At 41.0% G+C, this 27,383-nt stretch overlaps 1 protein-coding gene across 1 annotated transcript in view; it reads right to left on the bottom strand.

The window, feature by feature from the left end:
- LOC140948623 (dynein axonemal heavy chain 3-like) overlaps positions 1 to 27,383 on the bottom strand; it is a 97,685-nt gene that overhangs the window by 62,809 nt on the left and 7,493 nt on the right. Inside the window, exons 9-33 of the mRNA XM_073397889.1 lie at positions 26,509 to 26,703; positions 26,017 to 26,270; positions 24,966 to 25,170; positions 23,651 to 23,854; positions 22,800 to 22,930; positions 22,363 to 22,558; positions 21,535 to 21,729; positions 20,444 to 20,632; positions 19,471 to 19,599; positions 18,436 to 18,537; positions 17,500 to 17,598; positions 16,783 to 16,818; positions 15,836 to 15,939; positions 15,424 to 15,514; positions 14,704 to 14,771; positions 13,354 to 13,582; positions 12,037 to 12,189; positions 11,424 to 11,565; positions 10,932 to 11,130; positions 10,342 to 10,450; positions 9,409 to 9,528; positions 8,416 to 8,586; positions 7,399 to 7,536; positions 760 to 903; positions 72 to 236 (exon numbers count right to left, since the gene is read on the bottom strand). Of these exons, the coding sequence (XP_073253990.1) occupies positions 72 to 236; positions 760 to 903; positions 7,399 to 7,536; positions 8,416 to 8,586; positions 9,409 to 9,528; positions 10,342 to 10,450; positions 10,932 to 11,130; positions 11,424 to 11,565; positions 12,037 to 12,189; positions 13,354 to 13,582; positions 14,704 to 14,771; positions 15,424 to 15,514; positions 15,836 to 15,939; positions 16,783 to 16,818; positions 17,500 to 17,598; positions 18,436 to 18,537; positions 19,471 to 19,599; positions 20,444 to 20,632; positions 21,535 to 21,729; positions 22,363 to 22,558; positions 22,800 to 22,930; positions 23,651 to 23,854; positions 24,966 to 25,170; positions 26,017 to 26,270; positions 26,509 to 26,703 (3,768 nt within the window). The remainder of the gene's footprint in view (positions 1 to 71; positions 237 to 759; positions 904 to 7,398; positions 7,537 to 8,415; positions 8,587 to 9,408; positions 9,529 to 10,341; positions 10,451 to 10,931; positions 11,131 to 11,423; positions 11,566 to 12,036; positions 12,190 to 13,353; positions 13,583 to 14,703; positions 14,772 to 15,423; positions 15,515 to 15,835; positions 15,940 to 16,782; positions 16,819 to 17,499; positions 17,599 to 18,435; positions 18,538 to 19,470; positions 19,600 to 20,443; positions 20,633 to 21,534; positions 21,730 to 22,362; positions 22,559 to 22,799; positions 22,931 to 23,650; positions 23,855 to 24,965; positions 25,171 to 26,016; positions 26,271 to 26,508; positions 26,704 to 27,383) is intronic.

Genomic DNA, 27,383 nt, shown 5'->3' with positions numbered 1-27,383 from the left:
CTTCTGCATCCAACGCCAACATTCACTGACTTTCACACTGAAATTCCTGGTCTAGTCACTGCGTTAAGTACCTGTATGACTTTATCAATAAACCAAGGTACACCCTGCAGTCCCATCTTGGTGATGTTACGCTTTAGTGCCTCCTCTAGGACTCCATGATCAGGAGATGGCAGAGAGATGCCTGGGAACAAGTCAGAGACGATCCCTTCAAAGAGCGGCAAATCTTGCGACAAGAACTGCAATAAATAAACACATGACCCTGACTTAAGCTATCACTCCGTTTTCTGTTACTTTAAGCAGGGTGCGCCACAACCTATGTCCGATTGTCCGGGACGGGTAGAAATTTAGTTTGGACATGAGTTGTCCATAGGACACGCACATTTTAAGTCAGAAAAATAGAGAAACACAAAAACAAACCAACAAACAAACCAAATTAACAGAAAACAGGAGAATTGGTGGAATAAATGTGAGATGCGCAGCGTCCCTCGATGAAATGCTGCACTTGTCCTGCACTGCATGGCACAGAAATCACTTGAGATAAATATGGGAGTGAATTGGGCTCGTCTACACGGTGTTTAAACCCAAGGGAAAAAAAATCGGTTACATTGCTGGTGTCAACTGCAGCCTGTTTTCTATTGAAGCCATTAACAGAAGTACTGCGAAAAGTGTCTGAAAGTCTTAACGTCTTTCGCAGCTTCGCTCATCGTTCACAAGAACGCTGTTACAAGCTAAATGGGATGCAGGTGTAACAAACCGAACCTTGGGTAGGTTGACATCCATGATTGATCTAAGTAGCAAAATATCCTCATCCTGCTCAGAATACTTCAGCTTCAGGTTTCCAGCTGCGGTCAAAACAGACTTCACAGCTCGCATACCATAATCATAATGATGCTGAGAGGATAGCTGTTTAACAGAAACAAACGCACAGTGAGCTACGTATTGCTGGTAGTAATGGTAAAAAATAAATAAATAGATAATCACATTTCTTTTTTTGAAAAATTCTAAGCAATAAGTAGTACTATGCAAACGTTCTCTCAAAGAGGTTTCATTTGAATGGTAACACCACAGGATTTCATCCACAGACTGAAAAGTTGGAACAACGTACAAAACAAATAGTAGCACATGAAAGTACTGCTGAAAAGGTTTCATTTGATTGGTCATACCGTAGGATTTCATCCACAGACTCAAAAGTTAGAACCACAGACAAATTAAATAGTGCCATGTGAAAGTACTGCTGAAGAGGTTGCATTTGAACGGTAACACCATAGGATTTCATCAACAGACTCAAAATTTAGGATTACATACTAAATAAATAGTACCAAGTAAAGATCCTGTTCACACGCTAACATGGAGGTGGGAAACCCCAGGTGGGGTTAAAAATTATCCGCGTTTACATGCAATCTTTCCACCTTGCCATCCCGGGGATATTTTTTCAAGATTAATTAATGAGTACTGAGCACGTAAACAAAAATAATGGCTTGCAAACGACGTGTTTTGGTGATGAATGTTCTTCTACTCTCAATTGCTGCTCTTACTGCAACCTTTCAGTGCTGTGGCTTTTATTATAACTTTTAATGATGCAAAACCTCCCCGAATTGCAGTTAGTTAAAACTTTGGGCGAATTTGATGTTACATGAATCCGAGCCCGGCCAGGGGGGTTACCCCACGTGCTCGTTCCGCGCTCCCCGGCCCGTTCTCCGCTCCCCGGCCAGTTCCCCGTTTTGAACTCTGTAGATAAACACGTTTTGCAAGTTATTAAACCGCTTCACAATGATTTCGTTTGGCTGTTTATTCCTACTATAGTTATTAGGTTTTAGATTATTTCTGCCCATAAAAATAGAACTAAAAGCAGCTCTGCCGTGTCGTGTCAACGATAACTTATACCGCGAGTTTTGAAGTAAACACGCATGAAAACTGATAAAAATGCCTCACTATGTTATGGCTATGTTACTGATGATATTTCTCTTCATATTTTGTAGTACGTGACTGTTTCTTATATGAATTTTAAACGGAAAAACCGCCAGGGATGCGTGCACGTGTACTTAGATAGCTGATGAGGTGATATTCAATTAAGGATAAAGAGCAACGCTACTAAACCATGACGTTTCGGCGACGACATGTCACCTTTATCAAATGCAAACGGAAGAGTCTATGAAAAGTCATGTTTTAATGGCGTTGTTTTTTATCCTTAAATGTTTTGTTATGAGGTGATACTCGGTAAAGAAATATCAAAAAGCGTGAAATGTTTTTTTTTTAAAAGAACACAAACATACAACGGTTTTTCTTTTCTCCCACTGAAGAAGACGGGTCATAAACCCGAAACATTTGACACTTTTTGATATTTCTTTACCGAAAAACACCTCATCAACTGTTTAATATAGTCTGAAATGTCATACGTCTCCACCCCATCTCCCCCGCGCCCTCCACGGGTCCGTAACTATTTCTTGCCATTATTTTGGTTATCATTACAAGCTTTTGCAAAAAATGGTCAGCCAAGAATTAAAAGCTATCATTTACGTTCATTTACCATGGCAAAAGACACAAAAGTTAGGGCACATTGATAATTAACAAATAAGGCCGTGTGAAAATTGCTGAAGAGGTTTCATTTGAATGTGCCAATACTGAATCTCGAAGTAAGAGGTTTCGACATGCACTGTGCCAATATCAAGCAGGTGGTGTCAAGTCCTACAATTCCACAAATATATGTACTTAAACCTGCTGTACATCATTCACAACTGCTGATATGTTAAATGTTCTATTATAAATAAATTTGAGATACGTGTCACGTTTCACGTCTTTGGTCCTTTTATGAACGGCTGCATGGTCAAGAATTGTAGATTTAATATGCTTTTAATACGTTATCAAGTAGAAGTGCACACATAAAAGAGGTCAACAGTCGAAAAAGTCGTGAAGATATTTAAATGGATGGCATTTGTTAAATTGTTAACATGATTGTCATTCGTGCTAACCCAGTCAATATGAGCCAACAGCCGCTGGTTTGGCTGCTTCCTGTAGAATATTTGCCGCCTACTCAACACTTAGATCTTATAACATTAAAGGGGCTGTGTCACGGTAGTCCAGTTCATTTGGTTTAATTTTGCCAAGTACTCGCCCTCAATCGCTGTGGAACTTAGTAAGCAAAGAAATTACATGTAAATGACAAAATCAGAGATCCGAGACAAACAAATCTGTCTCCTGAGCATTATTTTTGAAGTTGCAAGCAGTAGGGATTAACTTTGAAAAACTGTTTGGCTGGGCCCAGTTGTTCGAAGGCCGATAAGCGCTTAACCCGGGGTTAAATTTAACCCTGGTTTCTTTTTCTTATGTTCAAAAGCATCTTCTCGGATAATTTTCTCTGTAATTTTTAGAACTTCCAATCATCAACTTGCTGTGGACAAAAAGAATTAAAACTAAAATGCTTTTTAAGCTTTCAAATCTGAATTCAAATCTCGCACTAACCCTGGGTTATCTTAACCCAGCTTTGAACAACTCGGCCCTGAACAGTTTTCAAAAACCCTAATTTCAATCCGTTTCAGTCTTCTTCAGTTTTGCCCGTCCGTGGCATCTGTTGTTTCTGTTATGTTATTTTAACCTTCCTTTAGAGTTTTAAGCGGTTATTTCTATATTTCTCATAATTTAACTGGCATTTTGTAATTTCATAATTTGGCTGAATTTCGTGACACAGCTCCTTTAAATAAGAGTTACGCAAGTATTGGCCTTTGCCGCATGATACTCTGATTGTCCAGTTTTTTGTCCCGCCTAAAATTGTAAAACATTTTGACCAGGCTGCGTGAAAGAAGAACGCCTGTAGAAGCAGATCTGATTCCCTCCTTTAGCTGGTATGGAAACGTTGTAAGTCGTTTCAGAACCAAGGCAAACGTAGCTGTCTTACTTAGCTTTTTCTACTGACGTTTTGTTTGGACATCGACTTCAACAATGAATAGAAGGATTTAACAACTGCTACTATTGTAGAAATTTACTTGCTGAGTACTGGAAGCAAGCCCTAATGAAGTCATACTCAGTGATACTGCCCTGATTCAAATACGAGTCGCCTCGAACCTTTGCTCAGGTTTCATTTGTACGAAAAGGTAACAGTAGTTTTATTGTTTTGATTACTGCTTCTCTGAGCTCGCAAAGACGCCAGCAATACAACACTGGATTAATAGCTGAATTCATGCACGCAAAAGTCGTAGAAAATGTCCACTCCGGTTTCCATTCGATCCGCAATGTTCCGAATAAGGTCAGCAACACAAAGTAAGGAAAATAACACACGATCATACAAAAGTAAAACACGAATGTACTCATTGCACTTTTCTTTAATCGCCCCAGAGGTATTTGGATTCCCGCGCTTGCATTTTCAACGGCGTTTTGCTGAATGTGAATCTGATGTTGATGATAGCGAACAATTCGATAAATTCTAATGTAAGAAAACGTGCAAATTATAATGCACACTGCAGAGAAAACGCCTCCCATAAAGTGAAATATGTGCTTGTCCCAAAGATAAACCCCTAAAGAAAGGAACATGCCAAGCCAGATAATTCCTAGGGTGTATTTGACACGAGTCTTAGTGACAATGAGGACATGTCTCATGTGATAGTGCAGGGCCAATAAGCGGTCCACAGTGATGACTGTTATTGTACCGAGCGATACTCCGCCAACGAAAAACCCTATCATTGCTGACAGACGGTATAAGATGGGATCTTCCTTCCTTAAGCTTTGAAGTTCATCCGCGATGAAAAGTGGTTGTGCCAGAAGACCGACAAGAAGATCTGAAAACGCGAGACTACCAAGCATAGTCTTCGACATCGAGCGAATGGAAGGTGTTTTTACCATGGACACCAAGACTAAAGCATTTCCTATCACGGCTACAAGCATAAATGGAACATTCAATGCGCAGTTTGTAAAGACGATGGTTTCTCGATGATGATCTGAAATGTGCTTTTGCTCATCTGTGGAATTCATCACGCGTCTGCTTAAGGTTCTATGCCCTTTCGATTAACTCAAGGTACCATATAAGCTACTCTCATGGTGCTTCGTGCAAGTGGTTTATGACTAGACGAAAGCGAAGTTTTGATAACATCCTGTTTGCTTCGGAACTCTAAATATCACTCAAGCTGCCAATATCGGTTTTTAATCAAATAACTGTCACTTGCAACAGCAGTGTGACTTTCGCTCACAATTCAAATCAATTATTGAATAGCCACATATTGCCCTCGTCGATTTTTCTCAGATTATACCATATGATACAAATTTATTTGACCCGCTGGTTGCTAAACTTCGTTACAATATTCATTGTTTATTCCATCACTCGGTGTTTGTGGTTAGACCCATATCAGCAACGTTGATTACAGCTAAACACACTTCCTTACGTAAAATGAAGTTTTACTGACTACAGGCAGTAGCCCTAGCTCTATTAAGAGATAAGTTTTCGAAATGGGTTTAATCAATCGAGATAGAGACCAAAATTCATTTTACAGAAAACTGAAAGAACCAGATGATCTCAAGCGAATATAAATAAAATGAAGTTTAATTACAAAGTCAAAACCACTAGAACTATAATCAATAAAAATAATGGCGACGAGACAGATTCAAGTTACTCAGTAATATTAACTCACAATTAATCTATTTCGTATAAACCTTAAGTAGGCAAATTATTGCTTTATTTTGTGACCAGAATATATACACTACATCATAGCATATTGCGGTTAATTTTCTATTTCTGTAAATGAATGTTCTTTCCGGCTTTGTTTAGGGATATGGTAATATTGCTAATGAATTTGAAAACAAAGAAAATACAAAAATCAATTGAAATCAAAAATTAACTGCAACATATACGTAGAATTTGGTGTATTATGTGGGTCATATCCGTTCTCAAGTTGAACAAGTTTTTCTATTAGAGATAGGAAACAGAGGCAATTTTCGGAATCGAACAAGTTTGAGCACTGGCTTACGTTCAGAATGATTTACCTTCAACATAAAGAGTATCGCATCATGATAAAGCGGTATTTTGCTTTTGTCATTATTGACTACTGACAAGCAAGCTAGGACGGCAATGCCATAGATATGATCTCTTTGAATTGTTTCATCTTGTTCTGTTTGTCTTATATGATCGAAACGTCCAATGTGTAAATTCGAAGGAATATTTTCAAATTGACAGAGAAAAGGCAAACTTAACCTTAGTGGTGTCTTGAATTTGACACAGTGAAATTTCCGTTTTCATGGAATGACAGAAAATAAAAATCCATTCTTTTGTCTAGTTAGTGACCTCAGGGCTCCTATTGATAGCAGGGATGCTTTGTAATCTCCCTGAAGGTACAGTCCTCAGAAATCACATGTATAGTTTAAATAAAGATGTCTACCTATCTAGCTAGCTATCTATCTATCTAACGGCATCGTGCCCCTTAATAATTACCGGTAGGCTAGTAGTAGTTCTTTACTGCGCGGAGCGCCGCGCGTGAATTTACCTCTCCTGGTTAAGGGTAGCGATTTTACAGCGCACTCGCGCGGTTCATTTACACGATTAAGCGCATGAAAGTGACTGACAGTAGCGTGCACCTGTTTAAAAAGTGAACGATAAAGCAAGTTCAAGTTCAGTGAGATCTGTATTTGCTCACGTATAACCGTTCCGATCACGTTTGCATTACATAATGTACTGATTTTCGCCTTTCGTTATGGTTCGAATCGTAAAAACTACTTTGCAGACCGTTCAATCAAAAATCTCAAAGAAACATTTTTGATCAGTAGATAGAAATTGCCTGTCTTTAAATGGAATCCATCTAATCCCTCACAGCACAACGGAAAAAGCCACTCATTATAGAATGACGGGTGTTGACGCACAGAGAAGTAAAAGTGTAGGCGCGCTCACTTCCTTAATGAGCAAATGGAAACGTTCTTTTTAAAAATAGACTGTACATCTAGTCAAAATATGTAAATGCAAATCTTTGATTATGATAGCGAAAATGAACCCACGCAAATAAGCTGAATGAAACATAAAATGGCTCAAAACGACAACTGGCAAGAGACAACCAGTTGGATAATTACAAGGGTGCTGAAGAGCTAACAACTCCAGTTAGGGACCGACAATTAGCTAGAAAAGTGACAGGGTTGGGGAAAAAAACCATACATGAAAAACAATTCACGTAAAAAAACATTCACACATGGTGACCCAAAAAACATTTACATGCAAAGTAGAAACTCCACCAACCCCACCACCTCCCCCTACACTTTTTTAACTGTCCGTCACTTAGTGGTCACATCGGGACTCGACCCGAGATCGCGGGATTGCGAGTCCAACGCGCTGACCACTTGATCACACCACGCTAGAGAGGGGCCTTTGAAGGGCCTTAAGTTTTGACTACTAACGTTTTTTTCAGGTAGGAAATATAACTGTTAACGCACCTGTTCAGAGCAGAGTCTGTAGACTGCCACGATCTTGGCGGAAAGGCTTCGAGCATTGACAAATCCCATGGAATACAAACTGATCTCGCTAATCAGTGCATAGTCTGGAACCATCATGGCAACTGTACGGAAGAGAACCTATAAATATTGATAAAAATAGAGAGCTTTAGACGCTAAGACGAGGACGACTACGAGTACGAGATTTTCTCACGCTGAGTCAGCGTCATTTTGGCGGGAAAAGGTGATAGCCGACATCATTCTGCTACTGGTTTTAGCGAGAATATCGTAATGGCGGAAACAAGTTACCAAATGTTAGAAGTTTTATCATTTTGCGATCGAGAAAGGGCTTAACCTTTTTCAATAAAGATAACAGTGCTAACTTTTCTGGTAGCAAAAAAGTACAATGAAGCTTTCCGAGGTGTCAAAACTCGTACTCGTATTCGTTTTCGTCCTAGAATCTAAAGGCCTCTGAAACGTCAGAAACTGTTTAACAGGTTAAAAGAGGCCATCAAGAAGGGGGATTCTTCACAGACACATTAGGGGTATGAGCAAATGGTTTATTTATTTACTTAAAGTTCGCCAATTTTGGCAGAGTCACCGCAACAGCGCGTGACGCCAATTACTGGGGGCCCGTAACAGTCCCCTCCCCCCATCAGATAGTCGGCCTACAACCCCGGGGACTACGTCCCTTACCCTTTACAGACAGTGTGTGGGTTCTTTAACGTCCCACAGAATTTATATGTGCAAGGGTTGTGAGACGAGCACTACGGTTCATCGTCCTTATCTGAGAAGACTAGAAAGTCCAGTTATAGGTGATGATCTACGAGAAAAAAAGTCCCTGATTCATGTCAAACCAATTCTCCTCGTCATAACCAAAAGAAATCAATGGACAACAGTGTACAACAAGGTACATACTGACATCAAGAGGAAATAAGGAGAAAGGAGGTTCTTGATCGGTGAAGGCGATGGGTATATCAAGTAGAACTCCGCAAGTGCGATACATGTGACTGAGCTCACCTTCAGATTATCGGGAAGTTCAGCGCGTCCCGCATAGCCTGGGTTCATGGTGATAAAGATGGTACAAGATGGGTCCAAAGAAATTTCCGTTCCCTCAAACACAAACTTATCCACTTGTTCCATGACGGCTCGCTGAATTGTCAAGATTTGTTGAGCAACCACTGACAGCACCTAGAAACACACGTAGCATTCAGTCTAGTTCATCTTGTTCATAATTAACAATTATTGGACGAGATTGACCAAAATATCGTGATTTGTCAGTGGCGAGCAGATCAATTATTTGCCGAAGCCGAAGGCTGTGGCGAATAATTGATGTGCGAGACACTGGCAAATCACGATATTTTGTGATAACTGAGTTCAATAATTGTTTTATCATTCGATCACCAAGTTTGCTTTTTAATGAATATCTTCGGGAAGCGAAGCGATCTGCAATTTTTCACGTAAGAAGGAGAAAAGGGTGGTTTCGTTTACGCATGAGCAGAATATTATTTGCAGCCAAACACAGTCGAACGACATTGCGCCACTGAGGCGGTTTTGGCCATTAACGAACAAATTTTTTGCGATAAGTTCAAAATGAAGTGACCGTATTCAGTTTCAACCCACTGATCATGATCCACGTTGAAAGTGGATTCAAAGCATTGCAAAACTTATTTGGATGCGAGTATCAAACTGGGTTTCTCCCAAGATGAGAACAATAAAACATTTAACACTGATTTGAAGATCCAACTCAGTACAAACGAAACTAATTGCAAACAGGATATAACAAAACTTTGACGGCGCCAAAAAGTAAAACAGCTATACAATAAGAAAATTGTTTCCTATAAAGGTTTTAAGAAACAATTGATTAAAAATGCCTGTCACAAAACCGAGGTCAGTATTCTCTTGCAACGACTTGGTTGCTACTTCAGTCGAATTACTGTCTTTGTAACACTTCCCAACTGTTCACGAAGCACAGCGATATAGCCACAAGCTTTATTGCACAGGCTAACTAACCTCCAGTTCAATTCTGTTAAATTCGTCAAAGCAGGCCCAGGCTCCTGACTGTGCGAGTCCTTTGAAAAACTTTCCCATGGCCTTGTAGTCCAGTCCATCCGAACAGTTGAACACAACACACTGTGGGAAAACAAAACAAGAGTGACGAGGTGAGAGGAGGTTTTGATCTAAAGCACCATTCCTTTCCTTTGAGTCGGACGCAAATATGATATGGATATTGGAATTAACCACAGAGCTACCCGTCCTTTGTACAATTTTCTGTTAAAGAATCTTCGAAACATTTGAGAACCAAAACAAGCCATAAAAAGATTGTATTTTTAAGTATTCTTTAGCTTTTTAATTGTTGAATTTCAATTTACTTCTTGTACTAAATAAACTAACACGCCGGAGTTCAGATCTGTAGGTCCGGATTCGAACATGACCATAACCATGTGTTGACAAGAATGTTTGATTCACATGGACTCTTTCCACGTAGGTGTGTAAATTGGGTATCGCGAACACTCTGCTGCAGGTCACTGTGGAATGGAAAGGTATCCTAAACACGAGGGATGTAGCAATATTCTTGGGTACTTCTCTCATGCTACTGAGCTGCGAACAATGGCTGCAATGTGGGCCTCGTGCCTCACCTAATACTTATTCATTTGGTCCGAGTTGTTCAAAGCTGGGTTAAAATAACCCAGGCTTAGTGCGAGATTTGAATACAGATTTGAAAGCTTAAAAAGCACTTCAGTGTTAATTCTTTTTGTCTACAAGTTGATGATTGGAAGCTCTAAAAACAACAAAGAAAATTATCCGAGAAAATGCTTTCAAACACAAGAAAAAGAAACCCGGCTTAAGCGCTAATCGGCTTTCGAACAACTGGACCTTGGTGTTGTACTGTATGCCATTTTACTAGTATGGCGCTTTGGCCAACATCGCTGTTGACAGCCGTACCTGCTTAGCAACTGCTTTTGCTAGATCCTTGCAGGTTTCTGTTTTGCCTGTGCCGGCAGGACCCTCGGGGGCCCCTCCCAAGTTTAAAAGGAGAGCACCCATCAGAGTCCTGTAAACAAGGAGGAAAAAAAAGGAACAAGTTACAAAAGCTTGAAACCGCTGACAGCAGATGCGAGCTTGTGTTGTGCCTACTTAACGCAACACAAGATTATCAATTAACACGAACATAGCTACAATCGGCGACAAAATTATTTAGGACGCTTGGCTCTAACAGTCCTCTCTAACGTTTTGCCAACTTAAAAAGGGAAAATAACGCTTTCCCTCCCCTACCCCTCCGTGTAATGTTGTGCCGAAGGTAATAAGTGTACGTTTCCTAAAATGGTTAGTTTTATATCTCCTTATCCTAAAAACCCTTGTACACCTTATGCAGTTACACAACGTAGTAGTCCTTATCGCTTCGGCCTCCCTTGTACTGTGGATGTGTAGTGTAAAAGGGATAACGAATACTGCGTTGTGTAAACCTCATAAGGTCTCCAAGGGGTTTAAGGCCGACGGGTTCAAACGGTAACCATCTAAAAGACGCAGCAAACCTGTAACATCTGTCTGTTAAAGGTGTTATAACTAGTCTTCCGCTGTTGCCAAGGTATTCGTAGCCATATTTAACGGCTGTGGTGATCATTCGAACCATCACAGCCTTGGTTTCCCAGTAGTAACGCAACTGACTAATCCAATGGAAATCGTTTGGATTTGTCACGCCATCTTCCTTCAACTTTGCCACCACGTCACGCGCTAAAAACGAAACAAAAAGGGATAACCAATAGGTAACCGACAACTCACACGAATCTGCAACCATAATCCTTTCTACAATGACTACAATTTATCTATGATTTCTTCAGCCCTAATAAATCGTATTTCATCAAGTTTGAAGCCACTTGTCTGCGTCTCTACGTGTTTTACAAACTCTTCTATTCGTCAGTTCATTTGGCGAAAAAGAATGCGAGACAATTTATGACAGTTTAAACTACATTGCTCATGAATTTTGGCCTTGTAAGCATGGCAGTAGAGTGGAATAGTTAACATACCATGGACATCAATAACTATGAGCGCTCCTAAGGTGATTCGTGACATTGTAGACAGTGTTCCTCGAACAAGCTCAACTATATCCTCAATTTGTTTAGTACTTTTCCTGTAGTAACTCTCTAAGCCATCTTTCTCTGACATCGCCTACAACAGTTTTGCGAAAAAGTGCGGTCTTAGTACCTGAGCGAGGTAAGTAAGTATCTGTTTATAAGTACCGGTACAGTCAACTGTATTAAGCGGACCTCTATTAAGCGGTCACCCTCTATTCAGTCGTCATTTACCAAAGTCCCGGACATCATTTCTCTTAAATACTGTAAAAAGTTATTTTTACTGTCCTCACTTTTACCTAACTGTCATTTTGACACGTGAATTTGTCGTGGGATAGATCTGATTTGGCTCTTTCACCGTCTTCATTTTCTAGAAGTGGTACTACAGATTATGAGACTCAATGATGTCAGCAATAGGAGTGGTGTATAATACGTGAAGTAGGAGGCCTAAGACCGACCCTTGAGGGACCCCACATGTTAACGATAACTCTATTTAGCGGTCAATAAGCCACTCCCCAAGGGTGACCCTTAGTCATTCAGTAGGGAAACGTCTCTGTTCGACTGGTACCTGAGTAACTTCCATAGTCCAGTATATGATACTGGAAGCCAGTACCACTTGTCCAGGCCAAGCTAGCACCCATTCTGTCCTGGGGTTCAGTGGATAAGCGTTAACCGCTTCAGACATCACTTCTTGAAGACTGAGTTTCATCACCTGTTCAATCTGACATTCAACAATTTGAACGTAAGTTTACAACGTGTTTGCATCCGGTTCGTTTTCATCTTCATCTGCATTATTTCGTCGGTTAAAATTTTTACCGATGTCGCACCAGCTATAGTTAATTATTAAAAGGAACAATGAGATGGTAAAGAAAAGGTAGACCAACAGCTCGCTCGTTCCCAGGCATCCCTGTTGCTTGAGAGCTGCAAGCGTGGTGTGTTGGGAAGGATGCACTGCAGTCACTTTACATCCTTATCAAAATGCCCTCCCATCTCTGTTTTCCACGCGGTAGTTATGCCTGGGAACAAGACAGGACTTTTAGGGTAAAATAGTCAACATATCAAAACTGCTGAATATAGGGGCGCTCAACATTTGATTTGTCAGAGCTGGCTGGACAGACCAGTCCAGTCGTCAGGAGAATTCCACTATTAATCAAGATTATCCATTATCCACTATTAATCAAGCCTAAATGACATGTACGGCAGTGATGGGTTTTATAATTATTATATTATCCATTTTGAAACCAATGGTAATCCCTGCAAATTGATTGGCTTTCAGCTGTGTGATTTATACACGAATCACACTATTTTTTGCTCTAAATCGCATCTGTTATAAATCAATTTTGGTCTGAAATCATACTTGGGATTTCTTTCTGACTTTTAGAAAGCACACTAAGACAACCTATGCTACATCATACTGAGTTTATACAACAAGTGATAAAACGACATAAAAGAAACCAAGAGCTAGAAAATAAAATTTTGAGGAAAATTCTCCGCTACATTTCCAAACGACTTGTTCCGTTTTGTTCTGCATATTCTTTTTTTTTTTGCATTTAGCTTGAAATGCAACGCAGGAGATAAGGCGCTAACATCCCAATATTTGTCAACACATTGTTCCTTTTTCCGTCAAGAGTAAACTATTAAGCGACTACAAAAGCTAGACAATAGGGAGTTTATAAGCAATGACGTTTTCGTGCGTCGTACGTCAATCGGAAGTTCCATTTTAATATGCCTTGACGGTACTAAATTTGTATTCCTAAGTGTCTTTTCTCTCAAAGAGACGACTTGCCCGAAGATGTTGTCAGAATAACGCACCAAGATGGCTTAAGTCCACTTGCGGTTGAAGTGCGTCGCTTGCATAAACGTCCCTAATTTACTCCACACAAACCTGTAAGAGCCATTTCTCCACCAAGCCACGCGCATGCCCAGGAACAACTTTCCTTGCGAACTTGACCGTCTCTCCCTCAGCAGAGATCATAGCATTGATTTCTTTGCGTTCGTCAAACTCTAACTTTGCGATACCCTCAAAACACTTCTTCAGATGAGGCTGGACTCGCAGGGGATCTTTTGTTTCGGATAAAATTTCCAGCAGTTCATCATTTGATAGAAAGAAGAATCTAAGAAGCATCAGAAATAAAAATCATTTCCATCCAATAATCAATTAAGCAATAGAAAACGTTTTCCGTGTTTGCATAGCCTGATATAAACACGAGAGGGGTTGGGAGAATTCGAGACAGTTATGCAAACCCGAGACGAAGTCGATGGTTTGCATAACCGTCGAGAATTCTCCCAACGCCTCGAGTGTTTATATCAGGCTATGCAAACACAGGAAAAAAGTTTTCTATTGCGTTTATAAAATAACTTTCCCTAGAAAAAAACGCAAAACTCTTTGTATGGCACTGATTAAAAGAGAAATTCTTACCAGTCGCAAAATCTTGTCCACGAAGTCTTGCACGCGTAATGAGTTCTTGTTTTGCAAAAAGATGCTTTGCAAAATACGGAGTTTTGTCGCTTAAAATGTCAGCTTAAGCGAAGAAAAATTGACTCACCTTCTTTGTAACGATTTTCCATGTTTCAGCCGACGAAGGAATGGGTAAATAAAGTAAAATTGTCGAGTTTTGAACTCGAAAACTTTTTCAAATTTGGTGCTTGCGTGATTAGCGCGCGAAAAGCCAAACAACTTGACGCCACAACCATGTTTACATACTCTCATGCAAACACTGCTCTCGGCCAATCAGAGCGCGCGCACTATCTTAATTATTTTATAATGATTCATTGGAGTCACTCACTGAGTCATTCAAGGAGGATCCTCTACTATAGAACTGGTAGAAAAAAAATCAAAACCTAAATCCTTTTTCAAACAATTGAAAAAAGATTACTGAACGCAACGAGGTAGAATTTTCACAGTATTGAGAATTTTTCGACGTGAACCGGCCGAATAAAATGATAAAGCGCTCTCAGCAGAGTGGTCGAGTTCCATCACGTTAGCTTGGGCGCAAAGGAAGAGACAACTGTCATCCACCCAATAAGCGTAAAATACCGGAAAGATTGAAAAACAAGCGGCTCCGGTTTAGTATCCAAAACTCTGTTGGATGGCAAGTAAAACGAAGGCGCTCAGCGTTGCTATGCTAGGATACACCTAGAAAGTGTAGAAACAATGAAGAAAAAAACACGGCAGTGAACGAGAAAACACTAGTACAGTATTAGAGTGTTAAGAAAATGAAACTTGAAACAATACCTCGGGAAAAACAAGCGTTTCTTCTCCAAGTACTCATTCAATCCTTTTTGTATGTCTTCAAGAAGGCTCTAAATAACAAGGGAGAGAAGTAAGTAACAGGGCCACTTCGCCAGCCGAAATAAAAAAAACCAGCATTGCACTATACGGCATGACGATGCAAGTGTTGAATTGTGTATTGTGCCTGATTGAAATGAGCAACACCAGTTGCACATCATTATCATCATTTGGCCCTCGAGAAATGCACCTTCACAGAACGACATATGAAAGAAACAGTTCTCCGAAGTGCCATCACGTGGTCTGAAGAGGGAAAAAAAAAAAAAAAGAAGCTAAAAAAGTTCATCGGAGATGGTACTAGGCCATTTCCGAGTTCCAGAAATCCCTAGTTTCAAAATAAGGCCATGTGCACAGCCCTTCTTGTGAAAATGGATATTTTGGACGTGTCGGAGTAAGTTAGGATGTTTTCCGTCTACGGGCTGGTGTTGCCGTGAGGTTGTTGTCCACGTTTCAGACCTATAGTGCAAGACCGGTTCAATGCGTCAGAGAGTGTTGAACAGACAGAGCACGTATTGCGTTACTAGGCGTTATGCATCCACTGCAATGTGGCTGTATTTGCGCATTCATTCCATAGTTTACAGCGTGGCCAATTTTATGTAAAATGCGTGTGGGCTTGCTCACCATACCTAGTACCGCAATATGAAACATCAAGGAAGCCCGCCTTACCTCTGACAACTGTAACTTGTCTAACATTTGAGACTGTGCCGTCACCACCAAAGCATGTGGATCCTTTACTGATTCAGTCATGATCTTTCTCCTGAGATTTTTAACCACAAAGAAAAAGGTACTTCAGCGGAGGAATACAAACAACAAGCCTAGCAAGTCAGCTCATTGAAATGGTTAACAACGCAGTTTAACAGATTACAGCTAAACTGCGTTTCCATCCCATGAGATAATAGAATTGGCTTAATCAACCCATGATCAGTAGATAAAACCAATAGTTTTGTGTTTCACTCCCCAACCGACGCACAACTACGCTTTCTTTTCCTTCTTTTTTTGGAAGGCTAACCCCAGCAGATAGGCGTCTTTTCTTTCTAGTTGTTGTAAACTTTGCAAAAATAATAAACAAATAACGAACCAGTATTGGTCGACCGTACGGAACTTCTCCCCTTCTTCAGGCATTTGTGCTTGAATGTCCTCGGAGGAAAAAATGGGTTCCAAATACAGCCACGACGCTTGAACCTAATGACAAGGGAAAGGCCAGGAAATCAGCTTGAAACGCTGGGGTACACCAATTCCGGGAAATCATTTTCGTAAACTAAAAGTAACGAACAAGCTTTTTACTCTTGGAGACGAGGTGGTGTAGAAGTTAGCTTGTCGGACTTCGCATTTGGATGTCAAGCGGTCGAGCCTTGGTCATGAAATCGCGTTGTCTGCTCCGAAAAGCAACTTTGGTTCTCATGCCCTCTCCTCACCCAGGGGAACCAGCGACAAACCAGCCCATGCCGGGCTCAAGGTCAGTGCAGACCGGTAAATAAAGTGATCGAGCAGCGAAAAATCGAGCGAGCGAAAAACAGCAGGAAGAGAGAGGGGGAGAGGCAATAAGCACCTCTTAAAATACATTAGTCCGCCCACTTTTCAAACGAATTGCAAAAGAACCGAGCCCCTTTAAAAAGGTCAAAATGTGCGGTGTAGGAGGGTTTCACCCGCTGGCCATGTTTGTTTGACTCTGCGGTATACTGGAAGCTAAAAAACCGGAAATGAGGTAATGAAAACAATGCTAACAAGAGGCTCCACTTCCTGTCCTTTCCCAGCCTCCACGCGGTTTTCGCGCAAAGTTTCTCGATCTTGGAGCCTGGAATAGGCAAGCGACACACTGCCAGGGGAAACCCCCTGCGAGGTACTGGCATCCCTTCCAGGTAGGGCACTAATAGTAGTAGATCTTAACCTTTTCAAGAACTATTTTATTTGGCAAAATGAGTCTAGCCAATGAATTGAAACAGGCACAAAAATAAAGGCATTGTGTAAACAATACAATACATTTGTTATTGTTAGATAAACTCTCTGTAAAGAATAGGAACCAACCTTTAACCAGGATTCTACAATGTCTTGCATCAAGTTCTGAAACAAAATAAGGTCAGAAATCGTATTGAACGCGACTGAATTGAAATAAATATTAAAAAAAACACTTTGACATGACCTAATATCAGATAAAATAAAATATAACAAATTTCATTGGTTGACGCCAAAACAAGGTTGAAACATTTTGGGGGAAAGTTAGGTGTTTATCTATATATTTATTCATTTTTTTATCCATTTACCTATTTATTTGTTTGTTTATTTATTTAGTCACCCACACAACAAAACAATAAACAATTTAGTGACTAGTAAGCTTAACGAATCTAGGAGCTTATATTAATGAGCTTCCTTTCTAAATACCTGGTTAAGGACAGAGTGTAAAGAGAAATAACAACTAAGCGGCAGATTGACTATCAATGAAATAATCCGTCAGTTTTTTGAAAAAAATATGGAAGAGCTGGTTCGTGAAATAGGCAACGAATTCCCGATTCTTGGTCCTCGATAAAGGATACTGAAATTCGTTCTACAAAAATGAGGCTTTCACTGAAAGACTAGTCAAGTTTCGTAATGGTGAACCCGGCTGATTACTCCTTAAAGACTAGGTTATAAAAGCTAATTGGCAGAAGAACACTCTCTGAAACCTTGAATCTTGAAATAATTGCACGAAAATTATAAAAAAAATGTTAGTAAATAGAAAGGGAGGAAAGTCAGGGGTAAGCTTACTAGTTTAGATTCCCACTCTTTCAGTTCAGCCTCAAAGGGAACGACGAAAGGGGATCCCTTCATTGTCATCGTCTTTACAATATGATCATCCAGCAAAACCTGCAAATTAACAGACATAATTACATTCAAGTGAGGCCTCGGATATACGGTGCAATATTGGCGCAATATCATCCACTCGCAATGGCTACGAGTTAGACCATTTCGTACAACATCCCGCGCGACATTTGCTGTGTGGCAACCAGCGACGTTTTCGGTCAGCGGTTTAATAGAAGTACAAGTAGAATCAGTCGATAATGAACCAAATGTGCTGAGGGCTATCAAGCATTCGACGGGCGAAATTTAAGGCGAACGGTTAAATGCGAATGTGAAATTTGATTGTTTGAAGATTAAAAGTTGCCTCAGTTTACCGAAGGAGCCTTGCCTTGCCTGTAAGTAAGGTCTTATTTTCTTAATTAGTTAGCACACGCCTAATCTGTGATCGGTGAAGAAAAACGCCTCAAACGCTAGAAACAAGTGCACTACTAAGTAAGCCTGTGTCACAGATAGTCTAAATTCCCGATATAGGCTCTATCGAGTTCTCTATCTGGGACTCGAGCGACAAAAAGTCCGGCTTCAACGCAGGCATTACTGAGCAATCTTGTATCTTTCTTTAGGCGAGCTTCGGGACGAGGTGGCAGCAACGCTCTCCCGCGGTTGAACTGAGAGCACTGGCGAGCAATCTCGTATCTTTCCTTTAGGCGAGCGACAGCACGAGGTGGCAGTGGCATTCTGCCGTTCTCGTTGTCATCGCCGTCATCGTTGCTTAAGCCCCCTACTGTTGTGATCCAGAAGTTTTGCGACCATGGTAACATGACGTCACACCTCTCTATAAACACACTGCTTCAAAACAACTTAAATAACGGATACAAGACACTGAGAAAAGTATTGAAATATTACCTGTAGATCATCCACTGCGGAGAGGATGCTTAACCCAGTGTCCTTGTACTGTACAAATACAAACTCAATGTCTTTCCACTCGGCTTTCATCCTGCTTAGAGCCTGATTAAAGAAACAAACAAACAGTTAAGGAATGCAGCTTTCACTCCAGTGTGAAATTTACCCTTAAGAAACCTTCTTTCGATCTTTACTTGTCCAAAGAGTACCTCGTTTAAAAAATGCACTTTATTTGAGTGTCAATGTATACAGTACGAGAGTACTAATTGGGAGTACTTCTGGAGAAGGGACCGCCATTTTACAGGGTCATCCGTGGTCTAGCCATTTGCGGGGCAAAGGAAGTACCTTCATTTCTCAGTTATTTCAAGACCCTGCGTATTGTCTCTGCAGTCAAGCACTCTACCGACTGAACTATTAAACATAACTGATATTTGAGAAGCGAAGCGCACTCCTTTACCACAGCCTAGTTTCAGATAGCCAGTTACATTATAAAATTTGGTATTAACTTTTGAGTCTGTGGATAAAGTTCACCTTAACTTAGCATTCCAGTTAAAGTAGGCACTCCCCTGGCCTGTGTTGCAAATAAAGGCGATACGCGTGAGGAAGAACACACGTTAAAAAAAGGTGGACAGCTACCTGCTTTCATGTGCGTGTCTTATTCCCTCGTGGGTCTTGTTCGCGCGCTATATTTCTCCGTCTTCTAAGAAGGCAATTTCTCCTTGTTTTAAGAAATCTAACTTTAATCTTACTACAATAAGTTTCCCAAAACCAGACATTGTATCTTATGAGGCCAAAAATGATCTTTACCAGATTAGCCCTTAAACCCACTACCATAGTTGCAGGGATTCCTGGATCGTACTGACAACATTGAATGGGGGAGAGGATGACGAACTTGTTGTAATCGAAAAAGACTTTTCCCCCAAGGCGCATTGAAGTAAGAAAAGCGAACTTTGGAAAGAATCAATCAATCATAATGCAACCAGGTTGCATCTGCAGTAGTAAAACAAAAATCAGCTTGAACTAGTATACCATACACACCTTCTCAAGAGAGAACTCCTTCGCTGCTCGGCCACTTATTTCAGTAAGATCCTCTACAAACTTGTCAAGTCCGAGAACTAGCATCTCATTCAAAGTGGTATCTTCTTTGGGGGCGATATTGAAACCAATCTGTTAATAAAAAGAGATTCAAAAAGATCACCCCAGCGATATTCTGTGGTTGAATGTTCAAAAGCGAAAAATAGTTGCGGGCGATTCAGAGAAGCTTTAAAATAACAAATTTATTGTAAGCTACAAGCACATTAAAACCAAAATCAAAAGTTATTAGTCTGCCTGCTTCTAAAAAGCGCTTAAGTCTAAATGAACCAATCAAATTTCGAAGCAAACAGACTTAGAGTGTTTATGAAGTTGCCACCCCCTAGTTCTATAACTAAGAGTGTGTGAATCAAGGGCCACACTGGTTGCCCATTGGCCAGCTTGCTAGAACGAATGTGTTGTTGATTCTTATCTTTACGTCTGTCTTTATTCTGTTAGCTCTAAAAATGTTTCTACCAATTCGTTTTTTCAGTATTGATATTTTTATTAATAGCAGTGTAATTAGTCTTGTTGTTGTGGTTGTTGTTGGACCTCGGAGTGGAGCTTGCCCTATGAGTGTTCCATGCCTGGTGGCAAAGCTTGTAAATAAAGAAATAAAACCTAATACATGAAGCCAGTGCTGAGCGCGAGAAACGCGTGCAAGTAAGACACGTTGGTCGTTGAGTGTTAACTGTGGTTTGCTGAGGAAGGGGAACAAGGTTTTTTAGCTAGTCACCTCAAGTAAAGATGCAAACTACAAGAAATTAACATTTTTTTCAGCCTGCGTAGCAAGCGTTTCCGCGTGAGTCATCGCTCCAATAACTCGATTGGAAACACTTAAGCACAGCCTGCAACGTCTTCAAAAGCCTTATTTAAAAAACGCTCCATAAAAATAGTTATGTTGACGATCTCAACGTCTGCTTGATAGGCTATATTGTACCTTTACGCTCATTGCTTCCCAGTGTCTGTCCTTAATCCCAGGTGTACACAAGGCATTGATAAGAGGCATATTGATCTTGAAGTTCTCCAGTCGGGCTTTAGTGGTGGACGCCACTCTGAGGGGACCGCGGAACTCGGGGTGAGCAAACTCTTTGGTTAGCTTGTAACTTATCCTCCATAGCTCTGAAACCTGTTGAAATAAACTCTATTTCAGCCCCAAAGTGCTAATTCAGCCCTGCAGGCCAAAGTCTGATTCAGCCCCTTCTGGAGCCATTTGAGCACAATTTAGACCAAAACAGCTCAATCAAAAGGCTATTCCAGCCCACGCTGGGGTCCATTTCAGTCCTTGAGACCAAATCAGCTATAAGTAATTGGACTGTATTGGCCCTGTTTTAAGGGAGCCAAATTAGACTCAAAAATAGCACTGTAATTTCCTCACCGAAACGGCCCCATTTTTAGGGCTAAAACAGATCGTTCTGACTCACAGTGGCAGCTTGAGTAAAAAAAATGCAATTTAAGTTTCGACTTGGCATTGGGCGACACCATTCGGGCAAAGAATTCGGGTTAAGCAAATTCCCTATTAGTTTATATTTAATTGTCCACACCTTCAAAAACACCAAACAGAGCGATACCTCAAGCATTCAGAAAATGAAAAAGTGATGCAATGAATGAACACCAGACGCAGTTAGTCCAGGTCTTGCACTGGTTGTCTTGAAAGAGACGGTCCAAGGGCGATTACAAAGCAGGACGGTATGGTTTATTCTCACCGGGCATGTAATTTTGTCCTGACCAGAGTTTTTTTTTTTACTGTAGGAAGCCTCTTAAAAGAAATGGGAAGGAAATGTTTCCCGAATATACGATCGTGTTTCTGTTGATTCACTTTTTCATCAATTTCGCTGTTATTTCACACCAGTTTTCGAAAAGACAAGGAAACGCACATGAAGAGCTAAGGAGTTAGCGGTGATTTATTTATCTTGACGTGCGCAGATCAATTTTCCCAGAACTCAATCTCCATAGAGCATAGACTGGACCATGAAAACATGTGGTTACTGAAAATACAAGAACATGAACCATGATACACTTTTAAGATACCTCTTCTTCAATCTTTTCTGCATTAAGCTTCAGGATAGGCCCAGCCAGCCACATTTCCTGCTTGTCGTGAAAAGTCACCAATGCTCGCCACAACTTGTCAAATGGCTCCTTCGCTTCAATAATCTCTTGGATTTGAGGAAATGCACTGCGCACTTCACAACCAAGCAGGTCTTCTTCTTTGTTAATTTTCTTTCTCTGTAACGAAAGGACAGAAATGTGTTTCCCAAGAAAGCAGACTTTGTTTATAAGAAGCCCTAACGAAATAAAGTATAGAAAGAGATTTCCGTGAGCTTCGAAAAACGATATAATGTTTTGTAAACATATCAATTTTAAACGATGGTGCCGATCACATCACCTCTTAAATAAAAATTATCCCTTGCGATACCCAAGAAATTTTCCTTGCCTTACAAGCTTTACAAGAAGCAATTTGCTCTTCGTTATTTTCTCCAAGAAAAGAAATTACCCACAGTTTATTGCGAGGTTGGTGATACTCTGACGTCACGAGTCCCTAATCGAACCAAGAGAAGACTGTGACAATAGCAAGTAATTTGAAAGCGTTTTGGATCAGTTAAGGTTTCTGGGAAACTGACCACCTACCCCTCCCCTAAGTCAACATTAACACTTTTTTCTTACTTAGGGCAAAATGTTAAAATGATGGCTTAAGGGGAAGGGTAGGTGGTCAGTTTCCCGCAAACCTAACCAGATCAGGGTTTTTTTTACGCAAAGTTCCTTTGTTAATATAGCGATGCAGACGAGAAAATTGCAAAAAAAAGTGCTGGTTTCGGGCACGGGTCGATTATGAGGAATTGGTTAAGATATAGTTAGTACCTCCTCCAGAAATCCTTGGACTTTATCTTTGAGGTCATCTAGCTGTGCTAAGTACGTCTTTGCCTCTGACATTCTGTCTTTGGTGTGAAATTCTTTCACACTGACGAGAGTTTCATTCAGCTGCATTTCAAACCTCGCGAGCCAATCAAACAGCTTGTTCATGGCAGTATCGTGCTCTCGCGTAACGCGAGTTTCACTGGATGAAACAAACACACAAACATTTAATCATAGTAGTGTCCTACTCTTCTACAAATAGCGTGACTTTTAAATTGAAGTCTCCGGTACCTAATTTATCTACTTTGCGGCATTTTTCTAACAATTTGTAGAAATAATTTTTATTGTATTGACCACCAATGGCCGCCACGTCACGTGGTTGCAAACCAAGAATGGCAAAGAAAAACAATTTGCTAAAACTGGTTGTAAACGTATATATATACCTCATTTTAATAATTGGCATAATGCGATCGGGCCAGGTAAATGTTGTTTCGTTTAACGCAAGGTGATCATCAGCCAGGAAAGTGTGATCCATCAGAAATAAAACCAGGTCTGCAGCATCCTCCAGCTCAGTCTAAAAGATCAAACAAAGAGAAAAATAACAATTCTTATAACTGCTACTCATAGACTGTATAAATAGGCAGCTTACGAAACCACTACGACGTCGCCGGAAGCTAACCACGACGGCGAAGCTAGCGAAAACGTCATTTTAAAAGTGAATTCGCGCTATTTCAAACTTCACTGCCATTATACTTCATTTCGTTCCATTTGTCAAATGTAGTTCAATTCTAAACGTCCTTACCCAAGTTAAAAAAAAAGACCAGTCATCCTCTTGTGTTTTACCTTCTCCATAAAACGTGAAGTTAGGAGAAATAACGTCGTAGTCTTGTAATGACGGCTACTGGGAGCTAAAGCAAAGACGACGACGCTGGTCAACTTCGCAGGTGGCGAATTAACGCTGTTTCAAAATTTATCGCTCTTATTCCCTGTCGTTCAACTTGGTCAAATGTTCAAATTTTTCTGGAAATGAATTCTAAAGAACAGTATCCAAGCTTAAAAAGGAATTAGAAAATTGTTGTCTTGTGTCCACGTCTCCAGAAAACGTGAAAATAGGCCGTTTCACCTCGCAGTCGTGCAACGGGGGCAAAGAAATGCACGAAAAAGCGTGATGCACGTGCAGAGTTGTTGTTTTGCAAATTTTACCTATTGCTATTTTTGACGTTCTTGTGTCGTCGTCGTATTTGCTTAAGCTCCCTATGAAATAAAAATAAGTAGGAACAGTTCCATAACATACCCTCAGATGTACTAGTGGTCCAGATCTCAAGTTATCGATGTACTTTTCCAGATCCACAAGTTCTTCAGTAGTCTTCGCCGATGATGTTATACGATTGACGATGTAATCATACTGCTGACAGATGGAGCGGTTGAACTCAAAACTCTTCTTGATCAGCCTGGATGTCATCAAACTTGCCAAATCACGGGCACGTAATACAAGGTACTGAAAAAAGATTTTAACAAAAAATAACTCGAGACACAGGTGAGAAAACTGCGCCACCCCTGCTACTGGTTTGCGCCTATTTACATGGAGGTCGGGGACCCCAGATAGGTGAAGTAACCCGCTCTGGTGGGGTAACCCGCCTGTCCATATAATCTCTCATTTTAATTTGATCACGGTTATGTGATTGGTGGCGTGAAATTTTGCCATGTAAACGTTTGAAGGTGGGGTAACCCGCCTAGCCGGGGTCGGATTCGTGATAAATCAAATACTGAGGGAGCCCATTCCTTAACCCGGGGTTTTCCCTTGGACTTCCTCGCCATTAGCTTTTACACATTTAGAACTTCTTGATTTGTATATCTTTATGGCAAAACAATAAACCGAACTGAACTGAATTCGCGCAAAATTCACTTTTGGCGGTTGCTTTGCATTATTAAAATTAACGCTCGCAAACTCGCAAAATGCAAGTGACTTTGATAATCTGCGAGAGAGAAAAACATCCACTACTAGCAAACGTTTGCGAGTTTGAATCATACGTGTCTCCCAAACAAAGGGAAAGAATTTTTTAGTGATCTCACCAGTTTGCCAGTGGAAAAAAATCTTACTAGCAAAACTTTGCAAGTGCACAAAAAAGTTAACTTCGAGCCCTCTTAAAGGTGACAATAGAGAGTCACAGCACTGAAGGTTACAGCGACAGCAGCGAGTGAGAGTAGAAGAGCAATAATCTGCAAAACACGTCGTTTGCCAGCAATTTTTTTTTTGTTTACGCGCTTAATGACCATTCAGTAATCTTATGAACTTGCACCCCAAGATGGCTGGGTTGCAAGACTGCATGTAAACGCAGCCATCTTGTTTTTTTTGTTTACGCGCTTAATGACCATTCAGTAATCTTATGAACTTGCACCCCAAGATGGCTGGGTTGCAAGACTGCATGTAAACGCGGGTTATTTTTTTTACCCCACCTAAGCGGGTAACCTCATCTTCCTGGGGTCCTCCACCTCCATGTAAACAAGCTTTTAGATAAGAATGAACTGTTTTGTCAGACAAATATACCTTCTGTTTCACGCGCGTTTACAAGCTTATAAGGTTAAATGATCTAATTCTTATTACATACTTCTTTCATCCTGGTGCAATCCAGTACAAATAACTCCATAGGAATGAACATATCCATTGAGGCAGCCATGTTTGAGAGGTTATAGACGTTTTGCAATTCTCGTCCATATTCCAGTAGATGTCTGTCGGCCGCAGTGAATCTCATCGTCTTCGCATCGGACTCTCTCGTCAGCAGGTAATGAAGTGGTTCGTAGACTGATCGAAATCTTCGATGAGAAACAAAAGCCCACTTAAAATTGCCGAGGAACAGTTCCTATTGAGGGTTTTGGCCATAAATGGGCGGGGATGGGGTTCTTATCGAATGAACAGAGAGCTCTCAGTTCATATGGAAGAAGTTATCGCGACTTTGCGGAAAAATATGTTTGTAAGTTTTCAATAAATCACTCTAAAACTTGGCAAATGAACTGATTAAAAGACGCTCTTTCTAGCGATGTTGATGGTTTTTTGCCAACTAGTCCACGTAAAAAGTTGAAAGCAATCGTCAAAGGAACTCTTAACAATACTAAACTGACTGTAAGGTGTCTGCAGAGCGTCCCTCCTCGCCGTAAAGGCGATGTTACACGGGACGTTTCGCAACGACGATTTTTAGCGCAACACAGAGTTGCAATTGTGGAACAATGTTGTAGCCGTTCAAAACAATGTTGAAACAATGTTGCAACGCTGTGTTGCGCTAAAAATCGTCGTTGCGAATTGTCTCTTGTAACATCACCTTAAGGGACGTTTCGTGAAACGACCCTAGCAGCGAGGAGAGAGGAGAGAATGCTGTATTCGCAGGCTACTAGACTACGAGTAGTCCCCCATTTTTCCTCAGGGATAGTAGAGCGAGCGAAACGCGAGCGCGCGTGAAAATCACCCTACGCGAGAAAAGGCGACACGCGGCGGGGAGAGAGAAAAATGAAGGACTACAGACAATTTTTCTCTCTTCCCGCCGCGTGTCGCCTTTTCTCGCGTGGGGTGATTTTCACGCGCAATCGCGTTTCGCTCGCTCTACTATCCCTAAGGAAAAATGGGGGACTACTCGTAGTCTACAGGCTAGTAGAGTACAGTCTTACTTGAGAGGTCCAGCACTGTTTTTGTCCACCACCTCAGCAACTCTTTCCCTTGCCCACTGAACTCTTTCTTCATCGAGTTGCACACTGCTGATGTATCTCTTCTTCATTCCTTCATCCTCGTAAAATAACTGATGCTCAACACACTCCAGGCCTTGTACACTTTTCACCATGTGATCAATAATCTCATGAATTGTTTCAACCACATCTTGGAAATCTGGCTCAAAACCAACAGTTATTTCTTCCACATCAGGGACCTAGCAGCGGAAAGAAAATCAGAAATTACTCTGCCAACTAAGCTTATCCTGGGGTGGGTGTTATAAAAGAGCTCTCCATTTCGAAATCTCACGCGTAGAATCTCATGCGCGAGTGAGCAGCCGCGAAAGATCCCGCCCTCGCAACTCACTTCGTTCGCCGTTCGGGCGTGAACCGACGCCTTCGCCTTGGCCTTTCTAAAAGAACTTGCTTGCTGGCTATCGAAAGAGTGATTCTTACCACTGTGAGTACAATTGGCTGCGGCAGTACGGGAAGACTTCGCTCAAAAGGCCCAGTGAAATCGTTCCCGTGTTTGTACATCCCCAAAAATTGCACAAGGTCTGTGATAGAGTTATATACAGCACTTCGGACATTTCTGGACATCAGTGAGGCTACCGAAGCAAAGAAATGATCCATTTTGCCAACTCTAGATTCCTGTGAAAATGAGAAACGGGTCAGATACAACATACACGCACAAAAATTAGACTTTTCTGGAGATCTACCTTTTACTTGCTTGGATGAAGACTTACATATCCGTGGCGTTCATTGGGTCGATTTTGGGCGTTTTCCATTTACCAAAAACTTTTGGAAGCTTCCATGGAAAGGTCCGTCCAGTGAAGAACGTGTTCCATTTGACGCCAGTTCCATCCGTTCATTCTCTCGTCACCAAAATTCAAGATGGCGGGACAGATTTAGCCCTGAATAGCCTGGAACTGGTGATTCCTTGTGAAATCTCGTTAATGGACCATGCATTTCCACCGGAACGTTTTCAACGGGAAAACAGGACGACATTTTCAAAATTCTTCTTATTCCCGGGAACTTTCCAGTGGAACGCCTGGAAAACGTGTGTTCCATTAACATCCCAACCGGAATTTGCGGAGTTTCTGGGAAAATGGAAAGCGCCCTTTATGTCCAGTTGCACTGTGGGACTACTGACGAGGACGAATTTTGAATGATAAAAAGCGATAACGTCCAAAAAAACAGTCCACACAGTGCAATTGGAAACAACACCGACCCAGTGAGTCACGCAAAACCTCAAGACGTCAGTTAAGAGAGGGTTGACTATGCAGGTCTGACAGTATTTAAGGGAGGGCGGAACTGGGGGTCCAACCCTC

This window comes from Porites lutea, chromosome 9 (genome assembly GCF_958299795.1).
Source record: "Porites lutea chromosome 9, jaPorLute2.1, whole genome shotgun sequence".
Lineage (NCBI taxonomy): Eukaryota > Metazoa > Cnidaria > Anthozoa > Scleractinia > Poritidae > Porites > Porites lutea.
Note: the sequence above shows the minus strand (reverse complement) of the source record. Positions and strands in the feature narration are given on the sequence as shown.